We start from the raw sequence: 23,441 nt of genomic DNA, 5'->3' as shown, positions 1-23,441 counted from the left end.
AAGTCCATTCCGAGTGAGGGATTCATGTGGGGCAACATGAGTCCTAAATTTGTGCTGTCCAGCTTTCTTTAACAAAATAGCTGAATTAAGTCACAAATAGAAAAGGTATTCTTTGCCTCTTGGCTTTAGTGGTTCCAGTCTGTGATCAGGAGGACCCATTGGATGCTCATGTCATTGACTATGAGCCTGTGATGGAGAAAATCTCTCCTCTCATGGACCAGAAACAAAGGAGGAAAAGGTCAGGGTCCTCCGTCTCCAAGTGTGAAGAGGGCAGGGTCCCTCATCTCCTTTAAGTGTGAAGAGGTCAGGGTTCCCTATCTCCTTCAAGTGTGAAGAGGTCAGGGTTCCCCATCTCCTTCAAGTGCATGTCCCAATGACCTAGGGATTATACATCAGGGCACATAAGGCCTCAACTACTAGATCTTACCACCTCCTAGTAGCATCGTCCTGGGCACATGTGCCTTTGGGAGACATTCATCAAAATTAAAGAATATGGGTGGCGAGATGGTTCAGCTATTAAGAGCACGTACTGCCCTTGCAGAGAACACAGGTTCTATTCCCGGCATCCACGCAGTGGCTCCCAACTGTCTGTAACCAACTGTCTGTAACAGTTCCAGGGGCCTGACACCTTTTTTTCCCCATATAAAAAGGCTCTTGTACACATGTGGTGCATATAGATACACACAGTGCCCCTGCCACCAATTATAATATGCAAACTTACCTCTTATTAACTGCTAAGAAGTAAAATTGAGAATTCAGCAGCTGTCGAGAGGGTTCTTTGTAGAAAGTCCAGACCAAATCTGACATTGCAAACAAACAAACGGAACAATACACCAACACTCTCTTCTGGCATTTGATAATAATCAAATGGTTCCAGGAGGATTCTGGGGCGATTTTTTTGTTTTGTTTTGTTTTGTTTTGTTTTGTTGTTTTCAAAAGAATAATTCCAAGGCCTATTTCTGAGCCTGTCCCATCTTTAGCTTCACGAGTGAATGGCAATTGTTAAAAGAATTTCAGCTCCAAACAAACTTCAGGAACTGGTGCAAGTAGACGTGACGTGAGGCTAACCTCCGAGGAGACATCAACCGTTTCCGTGGTGGGTGGCCTCCGAGCAGCCCACAATAGTCATCGGGAGGGAAGATGAAGTAGGGTGTCCACAATTCGCGGGCCGATGATTACCATGGCTCCAGCTAGAGAGGCTCAGGTTGCAGGTTCAGAAGCCCTTCGTCCATTTGCACCGAACAATGTGCAGGTCCCTGAGGATGTCGCGGGCGGCATCTATCATCCTAACACACCGGGGCCTTTAACACATTCTCACTGCTCCGCAGGAGCAGACTGGAGTTGGCCGCTAGGTGAAAGGCTGCTTGCGCTACCTGATTTTTGTGTTAAGGACACAAGCAAGAGTCTTTTGAGAGAAGAACCTCAACTGAGAAAATTCCTCCGTAAGATTTGGCTGGAGGCAAGCCTGTACGATATTTTCTTAACTGGTGACTGATGGGAGAGGGCCTAGCCCTTTGTGAGCGATGCTGTCCCTGGGCTGGCCATCTTGGGCGCTATGAGAAAGCAGGCTGGGCAAACCACAGGGAGCAACCCAGACAGCAGCGCTCCTCCGTGGTCTCTGCATCTGCTCCTGCTTCCAGGTTCCTGTCCTGACTTCCCTCAGCAAGGGAGTGTGACCTGAGTGTTGTGACTTGGTTTTGTCATGGCATTTCATCGCAGCAATAGGAACCTTATCCGAGATGCTGCTCAAAGGTTCTTACATGTGCTATACCCATCTACCCTCTGGTCCGCTTCAATGCTGACAAGCCTTCTCTTCCGTAGGATGGCCTTTTCTCTCTTCTCATGCAGCACACTAGGAAGCTGGGCCTCCCTAACAAAGGCTGTTCTCTTTTAGAGGGATTGCTGATAATGCGTAATCCCTGTATCCTCTGTTTCCAGATCTCTCTTACAAGTTGTACTCTGGCCTCTACACATGATTGCACACACACACACACACACACACACAAATACATAAATAAAATAAATTGAAATAATTTTTTAAAGAGTAGAATCCCATATCATAAGTGATTTTAGGGGTTGCACACACCTCTATCCAGTCTATCCAGCTGTGGTTAAATTTCAAAGCACATGGCCTCCTTGCCTCTTTTTGTGTATTCTTACCATGGATGGATGAGGCCCTGACACAGGTAGGTAGAGAAAAAGCAGAGGCATAATAAAAATAAAGGATATGTCAGTATGTGTGTGGTTTGGAAGAAGATGAGATGAAGTTGCTGTGGGTTGAATTGTCTTTCCTCCAAATTCGTGTGTTGAGGTTCTTACCCCCATCACATCATTGTGTGGCCTTATGAGGTCATTTGAGAAGATCATAATCCAAAAGGATGGCCACCCTAATAAAAAAAAAGAAAAGAAAAAGAAAATCTGGACATAGCGACATGGAGCAAATGCTCCCCTCTGGCTCTCAGACTCCCCCCTCCAGACCGGAGAAAAAAACATCTGAGCCGTCTCGTCTGTGGTGCTTTGTCGTGGATGCCCTAGAGTGGAAGAGATCTGGGAATACGTGTGGTCACGACTTCCTGAAAAGTCAGGTGAGAGGGCATTGAGTTAGCTCCCGGCGTCAGCCAGCAGGTGGGGCTGTTGATTGGAACAGTCTTCTGTGAGAGAAGGCAAAAAAGTTCGTCTGGGTGAATCTTTCCAGCCTGTGAAGCATTCTCAGGTGAGAACAAAGGAGCCGGGATGTAGACTGTTGCAAAGCTGTGGTTCAGCAGCCCTCTGTGATTCCTGGAAGGCTGGAAAAGCAGGGAGAGAATTTAAATGTTTGGCATCTCCAGCTAAAATGCAAGCCGCTAAAGGGTTTGTGGCGAGATGCACATAGCATCTTAGATAAGGTTGAGGAATGGTCTTTCTGGCTTGGCATGGTGGCACAGGTCTGTGATCTTCGTCCTTGGAAGGGCAGGGAGGAAAGAATTGCATATCTGAGGCCTGATTAGACTGCATGGCAAACTTCTGCATGCACTGTATTCTCTCTAAAGAGAATATTAGCCTTTAAAAAAGGCTAATAACTTTATCTTTTAAAGCTTACTAAAAAGAGATATGCTACATTTTCTAAGCCAAAGTATGTAAAAAGTTTGCATTTAAATCTCCCAGAGATGGAGAAATGATTCGGTGGATAGAGAATTTGCCGTGTGAGTGTAAGGAGCTGCAGCCCTCAGTGTACACCTGGCCCAGGGCACTCACCGCTGCACACAGCTGCAGCCCTCAGAGCCCACCTGGCCGGGGCACTCCTCCTGCACACAGCTGCAGCCCTCAAAGCCCACCTGGCCGGGGCACTCCTCCTGCACACAGCTGCAGCCCTCAGAGCCCACCTGGCCCAGGGCACTCACTGCTGCACACAGCTGTAGCCCTCAGAGCCCACCTGGCCCAGGGCACTCACTGCTGCACACAGCTGCAGCCCTCAGAGCCCACCTGGCCCAGGGCACTCACTGCTGCACACAGCTGCAGCCCTCAGAGCCCACCTGGCCCAGGGCACTCACTGCTGCACACAGCTGCAGCCCTCAGAGCCCACCTGGCCCAGGGCACTCACTGCTGCACACAGCTGCAGCCCTCAGAGCCCACCTGGCCCAGGGCACTCACTGCTGCACACAGCTGCAGCCCTCAGAGCCCACCTGGCCCAGGGCACTCACTGCTGCACACAGCTGCAGCCCTCAGAGCCCACCTGGCCCAGGGCACTCACTGCTGCACACAGCTGTAGCTCCAGTGCTCCTACAACAAGAAGGGAAATGGAGACAGAAGAACCCTGAGGGTCAGCGAATCTGACACATATACAGTGCAGAAGAACAGAAGCCAGTCTCAAACAAGGAAGAAAGTGAGGACTGAGGACAAGGGCTGTCCTCTGATCTCCACAAGCACAAAGTGCATGCACACATACTCAAACACACAGCATGCACAACAAACACACATACCACCCTTAAGAAGGTTTTTGAGGTTATCTAAGTGAGGCACCTGTAAATCCACCAGCCAAGAGGCTGAAACAGGAGGATTTGTGCATTCAAGGCTCATCCGAGCCACACAGCAGTCTTCTGCCTCAACCGTTCAATCAGCTGACAATTTTATCCACACGAGATCTGGTGTGTGTGTGTGTGTGTGTGTGTGTGTGTGTGTGTGTGTGTGTGTGTGTGTTCTTGTTTTGAGATAGGTTTTGTTGCCCCTTTTTCTTTTTCTTTTTTTGGTTTTCCAAGACAGGGTTTCTCTGTAGCTCTGGAACTAGCTTGTAGAGCAGGCTGGCCTTGAACTCACAGAGGTCCTCCTGCCTCTGCCTTCTGGGAGTGCTTCTGGGAGTGCTGGGATTAAAGGCGTGTGCCACTACTGCCCGGCCTTGTCCCTTCTTTATAATGTAGAAAACTGTCTTGCAGTTTACTAAATGTCCCAGCTAACACCCAAAGGCAGCAGCAGAGTCAACTTTAGAAGCCTCCTCTCCCACCCTTCAACTCAACCTTCTCTATCATTAGACCTTAAGAAACAGTGGCCTTTTGGTAGTCTCTGCCCCATTCCTCATACAAAGTCTATAGAATTTTATTTTTTATTTTTTAAATATTTTACATGTATTTATCTTATTTTATATGTGTGAATGCTTTGCCTCTGTGTATATATGTGCATTTTGAGCTGTCTGGTGCCCATGGAAGTCAGAAGAGGGCACTGGGTCCCCTGGGATTGGAGCTGCAAATGGTTATGAGCCGTAGTATGGGTGATGGGGAATTGAACCTGGGTCCTGCACAAAAGTAACACATGCTCGTAACCTCTTAGCCATCCCTCCAGGTACCATTTTTTTTCTTTTTTTTGAGGCATGGTATCACTATGCAGCCCCAGCTAGCCTGGACTCACTATGTGGATCAGGCTGTTCCGAAATTCAGAGATCCACCTGTCTCTGCCTCCCCAGTGCTGGAAACAGACATGGTGTCTCTGTGCCCTACTGGTCCATGAAATGTTAATACTTAGCAAGTCACTAATTATACAGTTAGTTTTGTGAGTAGAAAACCTCTTAAGGTGACACAGAACTGATTTGAGAGTCTCTAATCTGGACATTAATGTAATGAGAACATCATCAAATTACAACCTCCTCTGCTATGAAGACTAGATAGTAACTCTACTGGATAGCTCCAGATGTGATACATTAAGAGCTAATGTAGATGGGCCTTAAGAAAGAGTAGCTTGGTTATTCCCAGTAAATGAGAATATTTGAAGGCTTAACGTGCAATAAATATGTTTTCTCTCAAGCAAATGTCTAGGTTCAAGGTCACAGCTATGAACTGCCTCCACGCCCACGCAAGGTTGCCCGCTCGGTCAGGGAGTGCCCTCCCTTCCCACTTGCCTGTTTGAAATAAATGGAGTGGGAACATTCCTCTCCCGAAAGGGGCACATTTCTCGCTGGCTCATTCTGCCCCCTCCTAGGGCTCGGTGCCCTTTGCCGACAAGAGTTTGCGTGTAGGAAGAAAGAACAATCTGCTGTAAAGATTCCTGGTGTGGATCAGAGGCTATTTTACCGTAAAAGGAGCAAAATTGCGCGTCTTCTTTAATGTCAACCAGATGATTTTTCTCCTTTGCACTTTTCAGCTTTGACTTATAATTCCAAAGAATTTCTGAGCAGCACAGGAGAAATCTTGGCACTGTCCACAGCTTTGCATAGTCGACAATGTTTGCTGGCACGGGGATTAAGGCTGCACCTCTTTACATGTCAGAATTTCCTTTCCTGTAAACCCCTTACACGTGGATGAAGGCCCCATCGCTTGCAAACTGTGGTATGCATGCTACTGGCGGAGTCAAGGTGTGAGTGCCTTGACCAGGGCCAACAGACTGTGTCTGTAAAGGCTTAAGTGGTTTCAGTCAGGTTGTGGGTCTCATAGTGTCATTGCTGCAGTGACTCAGATCTGCCCCTGTAGCGTGAGAGGAAGGGTAGCTGATCCTGGCCCATGCTCTGGTTTGCATGTGTTCCCCAACAGTTCCAATGCAGCATCTTAACAGGTCTGACCTTTGGGAGGACTCAGATCCCGGAGACCCTTCATGGAGCAATGAACCAGTGGGGCATCACAGAATGACTTTGTTGTAAAATGAGCTTTCTCTCTCTCTTGCTCTGCTCCATGTCTGATGTGTTCCTCCAGGTTATGGGGCAGCTGAGCAGACGGAGGAGGGAGGCGCTCTGCTCATAGACTTCCCAGGCCTGTGAGCAAAGGAAGCATCTTTTCTTTTTGGTTTTTTGAGACAGGATTTCTTTGTAACTTTGAAGCCTGTCCTGGAACTAGTCCTTGCAGCCCAGGTTGGCCTTGAACTCACAGAGCTCCACCTGTCTCTGCCTCCCAGGGATTAAAAGTATGCACCACCACTGCCTGGCTCAGCATCTATTCTTTATAAACCACCCAGTCTGAATTTTGCTTCTAGTAACAGAGGACAGGCCAAGTTGATATAATGTGTTTCAATAAAATGTCATGGTTTCTAGGCTCACAGAGACCTTCACACAGGCCTGTGGCTGCTCGAAGCAGAGGTCTTTCTGCACAGAGACTTCCAGCCTCACCCAGCTTTAACCCCGTCAATTCCTGTTCAGCCTACTAACCACAGTGAAAGCCCCAAGTCGCCATACTTATTGAGCATCTTGTAGGTGGACGAGCCCATTGGAACCTGGTGGCTGTGTTTGTCGTGTATGTAGACTGTTGGTTTAGAGTCGCATGAGCTCTTTTTCCAGACTGTTACTTGCTGTTGCTCTTTGACACTGAAACTATTTTAGTGTGTGGGTCCAAATGAACTCTTAAGGACATGTGCGGTCGTGTGATAAAAAGGTTACAAGAACAGCAGCTTACTCAATTTCAGCTGGAAACAATTTCATTTTTCTCAGGAGACACTGACCTTGGCATTGGGTGAGCCTTTGTGTGCCCTGGGCAGCAAAGCTGGAACACAGTCCTTGCTTCTTGTCACTACCTAGCTACGGAGAAAAATTCTCCAAGAGCTTCGGTTAGGCTTAGGGCTGATTTGGGGGATGGGGTGGGTATGAAGTGTGTGTGTGTGTTCGTGCATGTGTGTGTGTGTTTGTGCGTGTGTGCACGCATGTGTGTGAACACGCATGTGGAGGCCAGGGTGGTTGGCATCAGGTGTCTTCCCCTACCCATCTCCACCCTATTTTGAGGACTGTCTCACTGAATGTGGGGCTTACCAGTTAGGCTCAACTGAGCAGCCTGTGAGACCTGCCTCTCTCCACCCCATCCCCAGGACTGGGATTATGTATGCATGTCACTACGCTTGGCCTTTTTGTGGGTGCTCGGGAACCAAATTCAGGTCCTTGTGCCTGCACAGCCATTTCCTCCAGTCCTTGGGGATGACTGAACTAGGGAACACCACTTGAAGGGTCTGCTGTTAGGTGTCTTACATGCCTTCCTCTTCCTTTTTCTGGAGTCACGTGGGCATTGGTATATGAATCTACTTACGGCCATCAGGATTAAACTTGGGATGTTCTGACTGATGTACAGGTCCTGCTATTCAGAGGAAACACCAAGCAAGCTCTGTGGTTTCAGTGTTGTCAATTCTGGGGCACAGGGCCTGTGCGGGTCAACAGTGACCAGACTCCCCTACCACAGCTCCAGCTACCAGAGCCCTCTGACTCATTGGCTTTGCGCTGTAGATCTCCTCAGACCTCAGAAGCTCACTTCCAACTGAATCATAAGAATAATCCTTTCTAAAGGGACTGTCCTCTGGGACTTGTGGAAAGAAACAGAGACAGATAGGACACATACCAGACCAATAGAACAGAAAGAGAGAACAAACCTGGCGTGGCAGGGAGTACATATAGTTACAGTACTCAGGGGACGGAGGCAGAACATGACAAGTTCCAGGCTAGCCTAAGCGCACAGTCATATGCTGTATGAATTAAAAACAAAAAGCAAGCAAACAACCCCCCTCCCAAAACGTCTGCAAAAGCGAGGAGCCAGTTAGAAGGCCGAGTGGGTAAGGACACTTTCCACCATGCCCGACAACTTGAGTTCAATCCTCTGGATCCTTGTGGTAGCCAGAGAGAAGAGACGTCACATGTGGCTCGTCTTGCTACCTCCATGCATGTGCCATAGGCATGTTCCCCTGACTGACACAAACACACATAAAATAAACAATATAGGGAAAGCAAAGGCCAGGGATGTATCTCAGTGGTAAAGAGCAAGGGCCTGCGTTTGAGGTCCAGTACTTTAAAAATATTAACCAATTGAGCTGGGCATTGGTGGTGCCTGCCTTTAATCTCAGCACTCGAGAGGAAGAGGCAGGGGAACTCTGTGTGTTTGAGGCCAGCCTGGTGTACAGAGCAGGGCTATACACAGAGAAACCCTGTCTCAAGCACCCAAATATATATGTTAACCAATTGAACTCTCCCTAGAATGCCTGCTTCAACAGCACATCTCCTAAAATCAAAATGAGACAGATCGCCCTGGCTCTGCGCAAGAGTGACATGTGAACACATGAAGCGTTTTGTTCTTTCTTGGTGCCGGGGAACGTGAGTATCCATGTGAAGAAGAATGAAAATAGATCTAGATCTCTGAACCTGAAGAAACGTTAATTCAATTCAAAATGGACCACAGACCTTTATGTGAGGTTTGCATACATTAAACTGATAGAGAGAGACAGCGAACGAGCACATGGAGATGTGGATGCAGGGTGCTTTAAAGGACCCCAATAGCTTGGGAGATATGTCTGGCATGGTGGTGCCTGCCTGGGATGCCAGCATCTGGTAGGCAAAGGGCTGAGAGGCAACACAAGTTTGGAGCTGGCATGACCTACGTACTGAGATTCTGATCTGTCATGGCTCCATGGTAAAACTATGTCTTAGAGAAAGTGTGGTGTGGTGTGGTGTGTGTGTGTGTGTGTGTGTGTGTGTGTGTGTGTGTGTGTGTGTGTGTGTGGTGTGTGTGGTCTCCGTGATATTAGAAAGCTTCCAAGCCAGGTGTGGTACCTCATGTCTACTGACCCTGTAGTTGGGAGAGTTGGGCAGAAGCGCTGGCAGGAGTGTGAGCCCAGGCTGGACTCTACAGTAAGTTCCAGACTAGCCTGGGCTACAATGAATCACTCTCTTAGAATACAAAGCAAACAAAACAAAAACCTTAAATTACCAAACCAAACCAAATCGAATCATCATCATCAACAACAACAACAAAAATACTTTGCAGTAAAGGAAGCTAGCCAGGAAACGGTGGCCTTCAGAAGGGAAGTGTCCGATAGTTATGTGACTAACATTGATACCTAGAATATACATTGTCTCTGAAGCTAAAGTCCCTCCTAGGATCTGTGTGCATCATAATTTAATTGATAATTGATAGTGAGTTGGGTGTCTGTTTTTGTTTTTGTTTTTTGTTTTGTCTTAGGCGATAAAACAAAACGAAACCCCCCCGAATCCCACAACGTATGGTCAAAGACATCTGGTATTCAATAAAATTTGTCACAGAAGTCCATGAAGTGCTGTGTCCTGACAAATGGCCTGCGTCAGCTAGCCTACTCACACCCACCTCAAGAGGTTTCCTTATATCTCTCATAGCACTCTGGCTGCTATCGGTCAAAGTACTTAGTCAGTTTTCACATGAAAATTCAAACCTTTTATTTTTTGCCTCTGTGTGTGTGTGTGTGTGTGTGTGTGTGCACGTATGTGCATGTGTGTGTGTGCAAGCCTGAAGTTGACAGTGAATGGATTCCCTGCCTGCTGAGCCATCTCCTCAGACCGCAGACTTACATTTCAAATGCCTTCCAGCCTCTTGGGCAATTACTGGTATTTTGATTTCCATATCCCGATTACAGTATTCAGGCAATACGGACTAACATCACCCAGCTTTATTTTTTCATCACCATCTTTTCTTCACTCTCCCAGCCAACAAGCTGAAGTTATGAAGGAGCCTTTCGTGCCTTGGAAAAGCTAAGTTTGGTTCCTGGTCTATTAGTCACTAATTAGCCGCACACCTGATGTGTCTCTCGGTTCTTAGACGGGCGGGGAGGGTGGGGGGTGATACTTGCTTCCCACTTAGGCAGAATCAAGTGGGACCATGCAGGCAGAGGTCCCTTACGATTCCTGCGACCATGCAGGTGGAGGTCCCTTACAATTCCTGCGACCATGTAGGTGGAGGTCCCTCACAATTCCTGCGTTTGGAAATCTGATAGAATAGCTAGGGCTCAGTTTCTCTCTGTCATTTTCCCAATCTAGACTAACCCCCAAAAGCAACAGACAGGAATTCTTTAGAGGTGCAGTGGATTACTTCCTGTTCATCCTCAGGATGCTCGGGGTGATGCCTATCCTTCACAGCCTGGAGAACAAAGCAGGTCGCTTTTATGTCTGACTGCATGCAGTTTCCAGCGAGAATGTGAACACCTTAGCTTTAAAGGTCGCTGTCCCCTCACTTTGCCCTGTGGAAGCTGCTGTGTTGGCTGTGTTATCCCGGAGAAGGCATATGTTGACACCTTCAAGGCAGCACTAGTTTGGACTTGATACCTTGAGATCCCTTGTGTTCGCTTTATGTAATGATCGTTTAAATATTTGTGGGTTTCTTCCTTTTTCTAAGTTGTAAACTTTGTATTTTCCTGGGTGCTACACACTAACCAAGCTGCATTTGTGTTGTACTTGTCTTTAACCTCCAAGCAGGGCGGGGAGTGGACATTGTTACTAGTAGTTACTTGGCACCCACTTTGTGCTCGGTTTACACCTGGCACGGGGTTTCCTGTAAGCTTCTCATGGAAATCTGATTAGGATGCTGTGTGAGATGAACATGCTGAGGGATATTAGGGATGGCGGGACCAAAGTCCAACCTGATTCCTTTCTGCATTCAAAGCTCACATCTCCAGTGTGAACTCTAAGCCCACGGAGGCGGGGCACTGCTGCGGAGAGAATCCCAGCCTCATTCACAACAATCAAGAGCTCTGACCCCACGCGGCAGCTCCAGTCCGTGTCTAACCGTTTTCCTTTCGATTTTTGCTTTTGTTTGTGCATAACGAAAAAACTGAGTGAAGACTTGGTATTTGGGCAAGGACTTGGACGCTATGCTTTTTGCTTCTCTGCTTTATTTTTACGTGCGTGTGTGTGTGTGCGCGCGCGTGTCCTCTGAGGCCAGAAGAGGGTGTCTCATCCTCTGGTACTGGATCTGCAGGCAGTTGTTAATCATGCTAAGAGAGTGCTGAGAACCAAACCCGGGTCCGCTGGAAGAACAGCAAGCTCTCTTCCCCGCTCAGCCAGCTCCCAGCTCCACTTTTCAGCGCCTTCTTTCTGTTACCGTTTCGTCTCAGTTTTACTCTGGAAAATGAAGCAGTGTGTTGTTTGCTTTTTCCACCTTCCTGGCACTATTCCAGATCCTTATGGCATTACAGAAGTATCTGCCCAGAGGCATCCCATGGAGAAGACAGAATAGAGAAAGCTCGAAGATAAATTACACGAATGTGTTGCTAGAGAACTGCTAATAAAACCTGCAACAGGAGGAAAGCAGAGGGCGTAATTTGTTGGCAAGACAATTTAGCCCCAACTATCAAGAACTAAAACCACAAAGGAGTGCATATTATTTCTTTAAACTGCAAAAGGAAGGGAGACTTGCCAGAAAGGAAAACAAAAAAGTTTTCCAATGCTGAGAATTTACTTGTACAAACTCACAAAGAAAGATTTTTTTTTCTTTAGAGTATATTTTCTTTGGACAATCAAAGAAGATTGCATTCTACACTGGTCAAAGTAATCTAAGATTAGGGCTTATCAGATTCAGCCCTGACAATGTGGTTGTTTTTCCGTTTCACAGCATGCTCGGTTTTTATACTTGGCTGCTAAATTGCTTTACCACTTTGGTAGCGAAGTTTAAAATGTTTACTTCCAATACTTTTCTCTCCAATAAGATAAATTCCTCTTTGAGAAGACTGTGTATAAGGAATTAGACTCCGACTTTAATTTGATTCCTTAAGTTCTCAGATATGGAAAATGTTTCTTTTCAAAAACTATGCTAGTTAAATGATTTAAGATCGCAAAGGAAAAGTGGAATTTCCAGAATAAATCTTGATGAGTAAAGAATAAAGTGTGTAAAATTTAATATATTTAGAGAAAGAAAGAGACTGCATAGAAAAAGTTGGGGGTGAAGCCAGGTGTAGTGATTCCAGCACTTGGGAAGCAGAGGCAAGCGGATCTCCGTGAGTTCAAGGCCAGTTGAATCGACGTAGTAATTTCCAGGACAGCCAGAGTTAAATTGGGGGCGCAATGTCGCTCAGAGGTAGGGTCTTGTGTTGAACGTGGTCTGGATACCTTCCTCAGCACCGCAAGTACAAGCGAGCAGTGCAAACAATTTAAAACGTCCAAAGTTGGACAAACAATTTTAGAGTGAAAGTTATTTTTAAAAACAATACTGGTGAGGGCTCCCTTTAGGAAGTCAGCTTTAACAGAAAGCAGAGCAGTTTCTACTCCATCATTCCCTTCATTTATTTGTCCCTTAAGTGGAGCAAACTAGCATTTCCCTGGGGGAGAAAAAGCCACTATAAATTGGGACAGAAAGATACTGCTGGCCCCTGTGTACCCGGAAAGCCTTCCTGAGAGAGTTGGCGAAGCAGAGGTTTGGGGAAAGCCTCCCGTTGGCTTTCTACAGCGAGCTGGGGCACCTGGGTGCTGCGGAGCGCGGTTTATCCGACGGCTTTCGGGCACAAACACTCACTGGCTCCCGCGCCCCTAAAACGTTAGGAGGCAGAGTTTGGAGGCAGGAAAAGGGGCCGACGGGGCGGGCTGCGAGAGCGAGCACCTGCTTGGCGGCTCTCCGGGCGGTCCGGGGCGGGCTAGGCGCGGCAGGCTGGCGGCCGGGAGGAGAGGCTCGTCCCACCTGGGCCCGAGCGCCACCCGCCCAGAACCCGCCGGGCGTGCAGCCAGGGCGGCCGAGAGGCGGCGCGGAAGGGCGGAGGGCCGGGGGCGGGGGCGGGGGCTGCTGCTGTCGCGGGGAGTGGAGCGCGGCCCGGAGATTCTGGCTGGGTCGGGTCGCAGGTGTCACCGCAGCTCTGGCCATGAGGACCCTGTGGATGGTGCTGTGCGCGTTGGCACGACTGTGGCCTGGGGCCCTGGCTGGCTGCGCAGAGGCCGGGCGCTGCTGCCCTGGTCGGGACCCAGCCTGCTTCGCCCGCGGCTGGAGGCTGGACAGGGTCTACGGAACGTGCTTCTGCGATCAAGCCTGCCGTCTCACCGGGGACTGCTGCTTCGACTACGACCGGGCGTGTCCAGGTGGGTGGCTGGGCCCGGGGTGGGGTGGGGCCGCCAACCGTGCTACCCCAGACAGGGGGAAGAGGGCAGGGCGCGGGGCCGCTAGAAGCCGGAGTCTTCTGGTTGCTTCTAGTCCAGTCCGGTCTTAGCCTCCCAATCCCTAGGTTTCCCAGTCCTCTTCATCTGACATCTCCGAAGCACCCTTCTTGAATATTTGTGGGTCACCTCTGGACATGAATTTTGTGATCAAGAACTCGAGCTGCATAGTCACCTGGGGCCTAGAAGGAAGGCGCTGACAGCTTTCAGGGGTGTGTCTTTGGGCCAGTCTTCCCTACAGTTACTCTGTCACGTTCATATATCACGTTGGGGGAAGGAAAACCGTGATGTGGGCAGGAAGGTGTGACTAGTGCACTTTGGGCTAAGCTTGCCCTTGCGGGTGAGGTGGAGCATAAAGTTCTCAGAGGTCTGCCGTTGTGTTTCGCGGTGGGCTCCAACAGGGATCACAGTTGCTTCCTGTGAGGAGGTTTTCTAGTGCTCTCTAGAACTGTCCTTAGGATTTTCCCGCCTCGGGCCTCTACCGTGTTTTCATCCGGACTGGAGGCCTTTCCTCATTTAAATTTTCCTTAGCATCTCGGTTCTTTATCCGTTTGTAGGGTTCCATCTACAATGCCGCTTTAATTGAATTTTAAGGTAAAGGAAGAAATGGGGAGAGTAGTCCTGAAAACCAAACTGAAAGCAACTGTGCTTGCTGCTAATCACATCAGTACAAAGACGCACATTGGTAGGGTGGGACTCAGTCTCCACTCAGGTCCTCTGCATCGCCTGGGGAGAGGACCCACAGGGTCCAGCAAGGACAAGGTCGCTCTTGCCTCTTCGCTCAGAGCCTGTAAGCCCCTAGGCAGGCCCGGCACCCAGGCCTGATACTGGAAGAGCAAGCCGAAAAACTGGGCGATTTACCTTACCGACTGGCTAAGAACTAATTACTCACCTGTGAATAGGGATGCTCTTTTTAATTTTTTTTCCTGTTCCAGGACATCTTGCCTCAGACTAAAGGAAGCTGGAAAAGTCAATTACTCAGGAAGTGTAGTGACTCTGAGTCATGTGTCCCCACCCCTGACAGCACCCTAAACTGTGCGCCTCAGCTACTTGAGAACCTCAGGAACACCTCCTAATCAGGATTTGGTTCTGAAACCACTCTTCATTATAGAATTCCTGTAGCCTAGGGATGTGTTACCTCTATATTAACTATGGAGTTCCTGTAGCCTAGGGATGTGTTACCTCTATATTAACTATGGAGTTCCTGTAGCCTAGGGATGTGTTACCTCTATATTAACTATGGAGTCCTGTAGCCTAGGGATGTGTTACCTCTATATTAATTATGGAGTTTCTGCAGCCTAGGGATGTGTTACCTCTATATTAACTATGGAGTCCTGTAGCCTAGGGATGTGTTACCTCTATATTAACTATGGAGTTCCTGTAGCCTAGGGATGTGTTACCTCTATATTAACTATGGAGTCCTGTAGCCTAGGGATGTGGGAATCACAAAGATGGACCAACACTGAAGGTGCAATCTCTGCTCCCTAGGAAGTCACCCAGAAGCATACAAGCAGGCACAGGCAACAGTAGAGCAAGTGCCCTCTTCTCTTCAGGGACACTTTCCACCACAGCCAGGGTTGCCTGACACTGTGATTTGTTTCTTTTTCCTCTGTGTCCTTCCATACAGCGCTGGGTTCACCTGCCCCTTTCACGCTCTGAGTGCTAGCCCTTCTTTCGTATTTTCATTTTGCCCTTCATGGCTCTGTTTAAGTGACCTAAAGCTCCATAACATTACCGCAGTGGGTCTGCTTGCTGCAAGGGTCACCGCATGGCTGGTGGGCAGGCAGGGCGCACAGCATTAGCAGGGTGGAGGAAGCCATGAGTCATGTTCTGAAGAAGCCCAGCAGCAGAGCCGTGTGAGAGGCTCCTCACATTGTTTGGACCTGCGTACAAGTGATGCTTATTGTCTCTGGGATTTTCCATTTAATTCTTTCTGAGATCCTAGACAGTGAAACTAGGTGAGGGGAGGGGACTATTTCTAAAACAGGTAATCTGGAAGAAACACTAGAAGATATGTAGGAAGCCTCATGTCTCTGTTCAGCTGCCTGCCCCCTGCCAGGCCCTGAAGTTAACAGAGTAAACGTGGCAGATTGTGGACACAGCCGGATATAGGGATCAGGCTCTCCAGAGGGATGGGGAGTAGAGGGGAGGATAGTGAGAGGAAATTCTTTCTTTACTTGGAACTTGCTGTGTAAACGAGGCTGGCCTCAAGTTCACAGAGATCTGCCTGCCTCTGCCTACAGAGTGCTGGGTTAAAGGTGTGTACCACCATGCCTGGCTGCGATTGGTTTCTAGGAGACATGGCAGCATCAGGCTGAAGCACACCCCAAAATGAAATACCCTTGTTTTGGCCTGGGATGTAGAAATAGTAAAATCAATGATTTTGAACTGGGTATTTATTGGATAAACTCAGGAGAGTAAGTGAATTTATCATCTTGTGAGGAACTCTGAAGCAAGTCACAGAAATTGCATGCTTGGTGGAAGAACTAAAGCCAGAACAGGGGGTGATGTGTGGCAGAATTTAAAAGCCTATCTGCGAGTCCTGACTGCACTTTCCCAGGTCAACGGAGTGCTTGTAGGCTAACGAGAAGCTGACTTGAGACCAGTAAGGCCGCTCGCTGGTGCATGCTCTAGTCTGAAGTTTCCCATGAAGAGAAGGAAGTAGAGGCCACTGGAAGTTGGTCACTTGGTGAGACCGAGCCTGCTTCTGCACTACAGCTAAGGATAAGAGCCAAGGTCAGGGTGGAGCTGAGAAACCCAGCCTTCTCAGCCCTGGGCAAGGCTAGGTCAGGGCTGCTGCGGGCCTGCCTCCACTGGCCGGAGTGAACGCTGCAGCTAGCTAGAACTGCCTGTGAGCGCGACTCTGGCCAAATGCCTCTATTCTTACAGAATTTCCCCACCAAATAGTTATTCTTTGTTTGTGATTGCCACGAATCTGAAATAACTGTAATGCCATGATTATGTCCTTAGACTTGAAAAATCCCAGGTTTAGTCTTTACCCTGCCATCCACTGGTCTTATGGTTTTGGAGTATGCATACCAGTCTCTTGGGGCTCAGCGTATCTCATGTGTAAAAGGAAAATGACAAGACCAAAACAGGAGCTGCCAAGTGGTTACTAGAAGGTAATACCTAGAAAGCCCAGAACTTGGTACCTGGCAAGCTCTTAGGGAGCAAGTGTCCCATCATCAGCCCTTGGCCACGGTGGGCACTGCTGCATATCTCAATTAATTAAACATTTACACAATAATTTCAGGAGTACATAGTCTAGTTATTTCTGTTTGTTATTATTAAGTCACAGACATGGTGGTTAACACTTAAACCCCAGCACTCAGGAGGCTGAAACAGGAGGATCAGAAGCCCAAAGCCTGCTCTGTCTGTCTATGGAGTAAATCTGAGCTTCATGCGAGTAAATTAGTTCAAAATCACATTCTTGGGGTGGGACTTGATGGCAGAGCCCTGCCCAGTGTGAGTAGGTCTTGAGTTTGATCACCAGCACCACAATTTATCTTTCTCTTTTGCAAAAATCTACCCAGACCCTGGGGAGAGAAGGCACCCAAAATAAAGTATATGTGTTAATGTTTATCTTACATACATCTGCTGAAGATCAGAGAAATTCTGAAAGCTGAAATTCATACAGCTCAAGGATGCTGGGAAAGGTATGGCTGCCCTGTGTTACCATTTTACAAACGCTAAAGCTGAGGAATGCAAGGGCTCCCATCACCCACATTCACACAAATGAGGGTAGAGCGGAGGCTGGAAACACAGGGCTTTCTGACCTCAGGTTGCGACCAGCACCTTTTGAGTGGAATTTGAAGTGACCACATACACATTCCTGAATCCTACAAGTTCTACTAGTCTAGAGTCCCAGGTTGCTCAACACTCAGAAGCATCTAACCTTTCATAGTCTCCTCGCCCAAGGTTTGCCCTAGCCTTGCTTTGAAGCCCTTTGATCTGACAGTATGTCTGACGTCATAAAAAGTGTAACCGTGTCTGTATGAGTCAGCACGCTGAGTTCTCCATCCTAGCAACACATCTGGGGAAAGTGTCACAAAGAGATGGGATACTGGCATTTTTTTTTTTTTTTTTTTTTGGCATTTTTTTTTTTTTAAAATATAGGTTGAAAGGTTTTGTTTTTCAAAGTTGAAAGGTTTCTTTTTCTTCTCAAGTAACAATAAAACTTATTTTTACCCCAAAGATCCTTAGATAAAAGAAATATCTTTATTGGACAGATAAAATAAAATAAAAATATTATTTCACCTATAGAATAACTTGAGTTGCCAAAGGAAATTATGCTGAAATTAGTTATTTCAAAAGACAGCATTTTGGTGATGGCATGGGTTTAACACCAGTAATATATCATAAGTCTCCTACAAAGAAACAACTCAACAACCACCACCAAGGAAACAAACTCTGCACTTTCTCTGCTAGGTGGTGGTGGTAAACACCTTTGATCCCAACACTTGGGAGGCAGAGGCAGGCAGATCTCTAGGTAGAGGCCAGTCTGGTCTACAGAGAAAGTTCCAGGACAGACAGGGCTATCCAGAGAAACCCTGCCCCCCAAAAAACAAACAAATCACCACCAAGAAAAACAAAAACAAAAACAAAACAACCACCACCAAGAAAACAAACTCCATTGGGTGTATCTAAAATAGCAGGAGAAGGGACAGATCCAGATCTAAGCCACTCTGCCCAGAATGACTTAGTAGAAGTCTTGCTTGCCCGGTGCCTCTCCCAAGTCACTAACTCAGGTTCCTATGGACTTTGTGCTAAGACCACAGAAACAGTGGGCTGTATCGGATCCTTCACAGCAACCAGGGAAAAGGTAGAACTATGCTTTGCAATTATTGCCTCACGGGACGGGGCAAAAACTGAGTAGTCCCCGTGTCTTCTGAATCTCCAGGAAGTTCAGGGAACAAACTGCCCAAAATCCAACAGGAAAGGAGGGGACCTTGAGCTTGTCACCAGGGGCTCACAACCAACCAAGAAAAAGGACGGCTCAGATCCTGAGAAAGGAGAAAGCTGAGGCTTCTTGACAAGAGCCAGCACAGCCTGAGGGGCAGCCTGGAGCTAGCAGTGGTGGCCTAGAGCCAAGGAGGGGATGTAGGTAACACCCAGGTGACATTTACCCTGGATCAGCACCCCCAAACACACACACACTCCGACCCCTGGGTCAGCACCCCCCCACACTCCTACCCCTGGGTCAGCCCCCCAAACACACTCCTACCCCTGGGTCAGCCCCCCAAACACACTCCTACCCCTGGGTCAGCACCCCACACACACTCCTACCCCTAGGTCAGCACCCCACACACACTCCTACCCCTAGGTCAGCACCCCACACACACTCCTACCCCTGGGTCAGCACCCCACACACACTCCTACCCCTAGGTCAGCACCCCCCCCACACACCTACCCCTGGGTCAGCCCCCCACCACTCCTACCCCTGGGTCAGCACCTTACACACACACACTCCTATCCCTGGGTCAGCACCCCATACACACACACTCCAACCCTTGGGTCAGCACCCCCCACACACACACACACACTCATACCCCTGGGTCAGCACCCCACACACACTCCGACCCCTGGGTCAGCCCCCCACCACTCCTACCCCTGGGTCAGCACCCCACATACACTCCTCCCCCTAGGTCAGCACCCCACACACACTCCTACCCCTGAGTCAGCCCCCCATACACACTCCTACCCCTGGGTCAGCACCCCCAACACTCCGACCCCCAGCAAACTACTTTCCAGCTACTCTCACAGGATATCATGACCACTGAAAGTTATGCTCCATTTTTGTCTCATTTAAGTGAGAAAGATAATATAGAAAGCTTAGGTAACTGTCTGAAGGGTCTCTACTCACAAGTGATAAGGCAGAATTTGAACCCATGAAGTCTGGATCCAGAGCTCACAGTTTCTAAAGATTCTGTTGTGCTATCTCTAAAAAGTAGGGATGTATGGGAAGCCGAGTACTTAGCAGGGTAGGGCCCAGACACTGGAGAGTGAGTAAGTATTCTGGCAGCTGACTCTGCGCTCTTGGTGGGCTCTGGGTCCTGGTCTTTGTTATTCCTCTACACTCACCAGCCCCAATTATGGTGCTTAGGCTGAACCCCCCCAAGCCCACCCATGCTAAAAACAGTCTTTACTACTCAGTCCCACAAAGCTTTCTTCATAGACACCTGATCCAACTTAATGTCTCAAGCACATGTGTGTGGTTACCACACCTGGGTGTTATCCATGGCTTCAGAAAGTACTGCTATTGGAACACATCCATATTTTCTTTTAAAAATGTTTCCTGACAGTCATGGTGTGCAAACCTTTAGTCCTACCACCGGGAGGCGGAGGCAGTGAGTATGAGGCCTGTCTGTTCTACATAGGAAGCTCCAGGCCAGCTAGAAATGCATAGTGAGAGCTCCTGTCTGTCTCTGCCCTCCTGTGCTTACACACACACACATACACACACACACACACAGAGAGAGAGAGAGAGAGAGAGAGACAGAGAGAGAGAGAGAGAGAGAGAGAGAGAGAGAGAGAGACAGACAGAGAGAGAGAGAGACAGAGGCAGAGACAGAACAAAAAAGAAAGGCTGCTTTTCTTTCTTCCTGGACTGTAGACTCTACATTTGTTGAGAGGAATTTGGAAAATACAGAAATAGAAACAAAGGGGGCTGCAGATGGAGCTTGGTGACAGAGCCCTTGCCTAGTGTGTATGAGGCCCTGGGTTTGCTCCCCAACATTGTGGAAAAGGCGAGGGACCCAGAAGTGCAAACAGGAGCACTGCTCCCAGAAGCGTTACCCAGGAGGAGGTCTCCTGGACTTTCTGTGTGTGCTGTGCCCCTCCCCCCGGGTTTACACGATCTCTAAAATCCTGCTTGTTTTACGAAGTAGCTTATTCCATGGTTTTGCTACCATCTTATAAACTAGTCTACCTGATGTCTCAAAAGATTACTTTTAAAACCTATTGAGAAAGATGACAGTTACTACGAGAGAGAAACAAAACAATAGAAGCTGAGTTTTTTGTGGTACCAATAGTCCCTTGGGCAATGTGGTTTTATCTGAGTCTCAGAAAGGGCTTGGGCAAGACTGCCCAGAGAAGGGTGTACACGCCTGGAAAGAGCAGGAGGATGGCAGGCATGTAAAATAACACGAGATGTGCCTGCCTTTGGTGTGCTGGCTAAGGGAGCCATTTTGTATTTCTTCTATAGGCTGTCGAGGAGCAATAGCTATGAACAAACGGTACTGTCGTAACGTGTGCAACGTGCGCAAAGAATATTCTGTAGGGATGTCTGAACTCGATGTGCGGGGAGTGGGGGGGAAAGCACTGAGCCTTTGGCTTTAAATGACAAAGAGCAAGCAGGCAGGGATGGGTGACAGAGGAGTACTTGCGTCTGCGGGATGAACCCGGGAGAGATGGCTGCGTGAGGGTAAGATCAAGACGCTACAGCAGAGAAGACAGACCTCGGTAGTACTGATAAAATGAAGGACTCTTCCTGTGCTAGCAGCTTAGTTTGTGATGTGGTGGTGGCGGGTGCTCACTTGAGAGAGTATCATCAAGAAAAACAGATTTTTTTGTTTGTTTGAGATAGGATGTCAAGTAGCCCATGGTGGCACTGAATTCACCATGTAATTGAGGGTGCCCATGAACTTCTGACTGCCCTGCTTCCAACTCCCAGGTGCTAGATTTGCAGACATATACCCAAGCCATGACAGGAAAAAAAAAATTAAATTATTTTTGAAGACATCGCGTTCAAAGGAGGAGGATTGTCATTGTACGCCAGTTTGAGCTAGATGATGAGTTTGAGGTCATCCTGACTGTACGTTGAGGCCTTGTCTCAAAACATAACCAACCAAACAATACATTTAAAAAAAAACTACTCTTGGAAACCTAGAGACCAAGCATGTTCATTTGGCATAACCCACAAAGTTGTGGTTGACTAAGAGAAAGACCATGATAGCCCAAGATGGGAAGTGTCTTCTCCGTAGAAAGAGAAACCCAGAACTGTGGTACTCCACGGGAAAAGTCCACAGTGAGCAGGCAAGAGACAGAAACAGGAAGGTCATGAGGGGCATAGACAAGAAACATTTTTTCCGTATATGCCAAAATCCTTGAGTGATAAAAAGTGGGATCAAGTAAAATGAAATACCATTTCAAGACACAGATGATAAAATTGAAAGAGCTCTTTACTTCCGAGATGAGCTGTGTTGTGTATCTTCAGCACGGTGGCTGTACCTTAATCTACTGCTATCTCAGTCAGCAATTACGGGCCAGCTGCTCTGGCAGTGGCTGGCCTCTCAGGCTGCAGCCTAGTGGGGATTCTGTCCCCACAGGCACCGGCTCTGGCACTGCCTCTAAAGGTAGCTCTGACTAAATTTCTCTCAGTCTATTTATAAATAAGACTGGAGACTCAAAGGCTGGAGTGAAAATCTGCTAACTCAGAGAGATTGAGTAGCAACTAGATAACCTTCTCTCCTTGCTGGGGTCTCCCCAAAAGCCATGCCCCTTCACTCTGCCAAAGACAAAAGACTCAGCATGCCTCCCTGTTGCTTCGGGTGCATCTCTCTGTGTCTTCCAGGCGCCCTCCGATGCTCTACAATTGCTTTCTGACAGCTAGTTGCTAACTCAACCTCCTGGCCCAAGGTTAATTTTATTTAATTAACACAAATGCAGACTTGGGATTCACAGTATGATCAAATATTCCCCAATGGAGGCATTGCCAGCAAAGGCCAGATCTCCTGAACTTTAAAGCACGGAGAGAAAGGACTCTAAAGATGAACCCGTTTGACTGAGACTATGGGATGAGCAGAGCTCAACTCTACTCAGTACAGGAAGAAATTGAAAATAAAGAGAAAATGTGGGTAGGGGCCCTAGAGTCTGCGTGTCCTCACTGTGTTCAGGGATGAAAGAGGCAGTATAGCAGAAGTTTGGTGCCAAGGTGGGGTGTATGTGTGTATGTGTGTGTGCGTGTGTGTGTGCGCGTGTGTGCGCATGTGTGCGTGTGTTGGGGAGTTTGGATTCTGTCTCATATGAAATGAGGGTAGCCTGGGTAGAAATGTTCCTCATAGGCTTGTATATTTGAACCCTTGGTCACCCTGGTGACATTGGAGGAGGCTAGGAAGCTTTAGGATGTGGAGCCTTGCTGGAGAGCCTGTGTCACTGGGGACAGGCATTGAAGGTTTATAGCTCCACCTAACTTCTGGCTTCTTCTCTTTGTTTACTGTGTGCAGTTAAGATACGCTCTTTCAGCTTTTCAGCTCCTGCGCCAGAACCTTCTTGCCATGGTGGACTCGTGATCTCTGAAACCATAAGTCAAATAAACGTTCTCTTCCTTACCTTGTTTTTGGCTGTATCATTCTATCATAACTAAAACCAAACAACAACAACAACAAAACAAAGAAACAAAAATCCTCCAAACAAACAAACAAACAAACAAAACAAAAGAGAAACCAGGTGTGGCAGCCCATACCTTTAATCTCAGCACTTGGACAAATCTCTGAGAGTTCAAGAACAGCACGGTCTACACAGCAAATTCAAGACCAGTTGGGACTGAATGGTGAGGCTGTCTCAAAACAACAATAACAACAACAACAACAAAAACAAACAGTGACACAATTTTTAAGGTTCTTGTACTTGGCTATCACTGCTTTCTCTATCAGAACATATAAAAATGTGTACAGTGTAACTACTTTTCTTTTCTTGGTCATTCTGCGCCTGGAGATAGGGCTATCTGGGGCCAATTAACCAATAAGCAGAACTCCATCATTCCTAACTTTTTGGATGATTCATTACCCTCTTTCTCCAGTGGGGTGTACTAGGCCAACAGTAGGAAGACAACTGTGTATTCTGTGTCTGTTCTCCTCTGCTCCCTTATGAGGTTTAGTGAAATCACTTTCCAAATCAAGGCCTTGCATGTAAGTCCACATCCCATAGGCTGTTTCCGCAGAAACCCAACCTGAATATTGGGTTGAGTTTAAACAAAGAAGAGAGAGACGTCACCGAATTTCCTGTTCCCATTAAATCTAGGCTTCCTTCCTCAAAAGGGAGTGGGATGATGTCATCAAACCCTAACTGCTAAGCAGTTGACCAGCATGGAGTCCAGGGCCATCATGCACCAGCTTATGAGGTAACAAGCGACAGA

The 23,441-nt window shown here is 47.8% G+C and overlaps 1 protein-coding gene across 1 annotated transcript in view; it reads left to right on the top strand.

Moving 5' to 3' along the window:
* Nucleotides 1-12,938: 12,938 nt before the first annotated feature.
* Nucleotides 12,939-23,441, top strand: part of Sbspon (somatomedin B and thrombospondin type 1 domain containing) — a 30,405-nt gene continuing 19,902 nt past the window's right edge. The window contains exon 1 of the mRNA XM_048420647.3: nucleotides 12,939-13,231. Coding sequence (XP_048276604.1) covers nucleotides 13,018-13,231 — 214 coding nt within the window. The 5' untranslated portion in view covers nucleotides 12,939-13,017. The remainder of the gene's footprint in view (nucleotides 13,232-23,441) is intronic.

This window comes from Myodes glareolus, chromosome 16, assembly GCF_982192425.1.
Source record: "Myodes glareolus chromosome 16, mMyoGla1.1, whole genome shotgun sequence".
Lineage (NCBI taxonomy): Eukaryota > Metazoa > Chordata > Mammalia > Rodentia > Cricetidae > Myodes > Myodes glareolus.
This window is presented reverse-complemented; position numbering and strand designations above follow the sequence as displayed.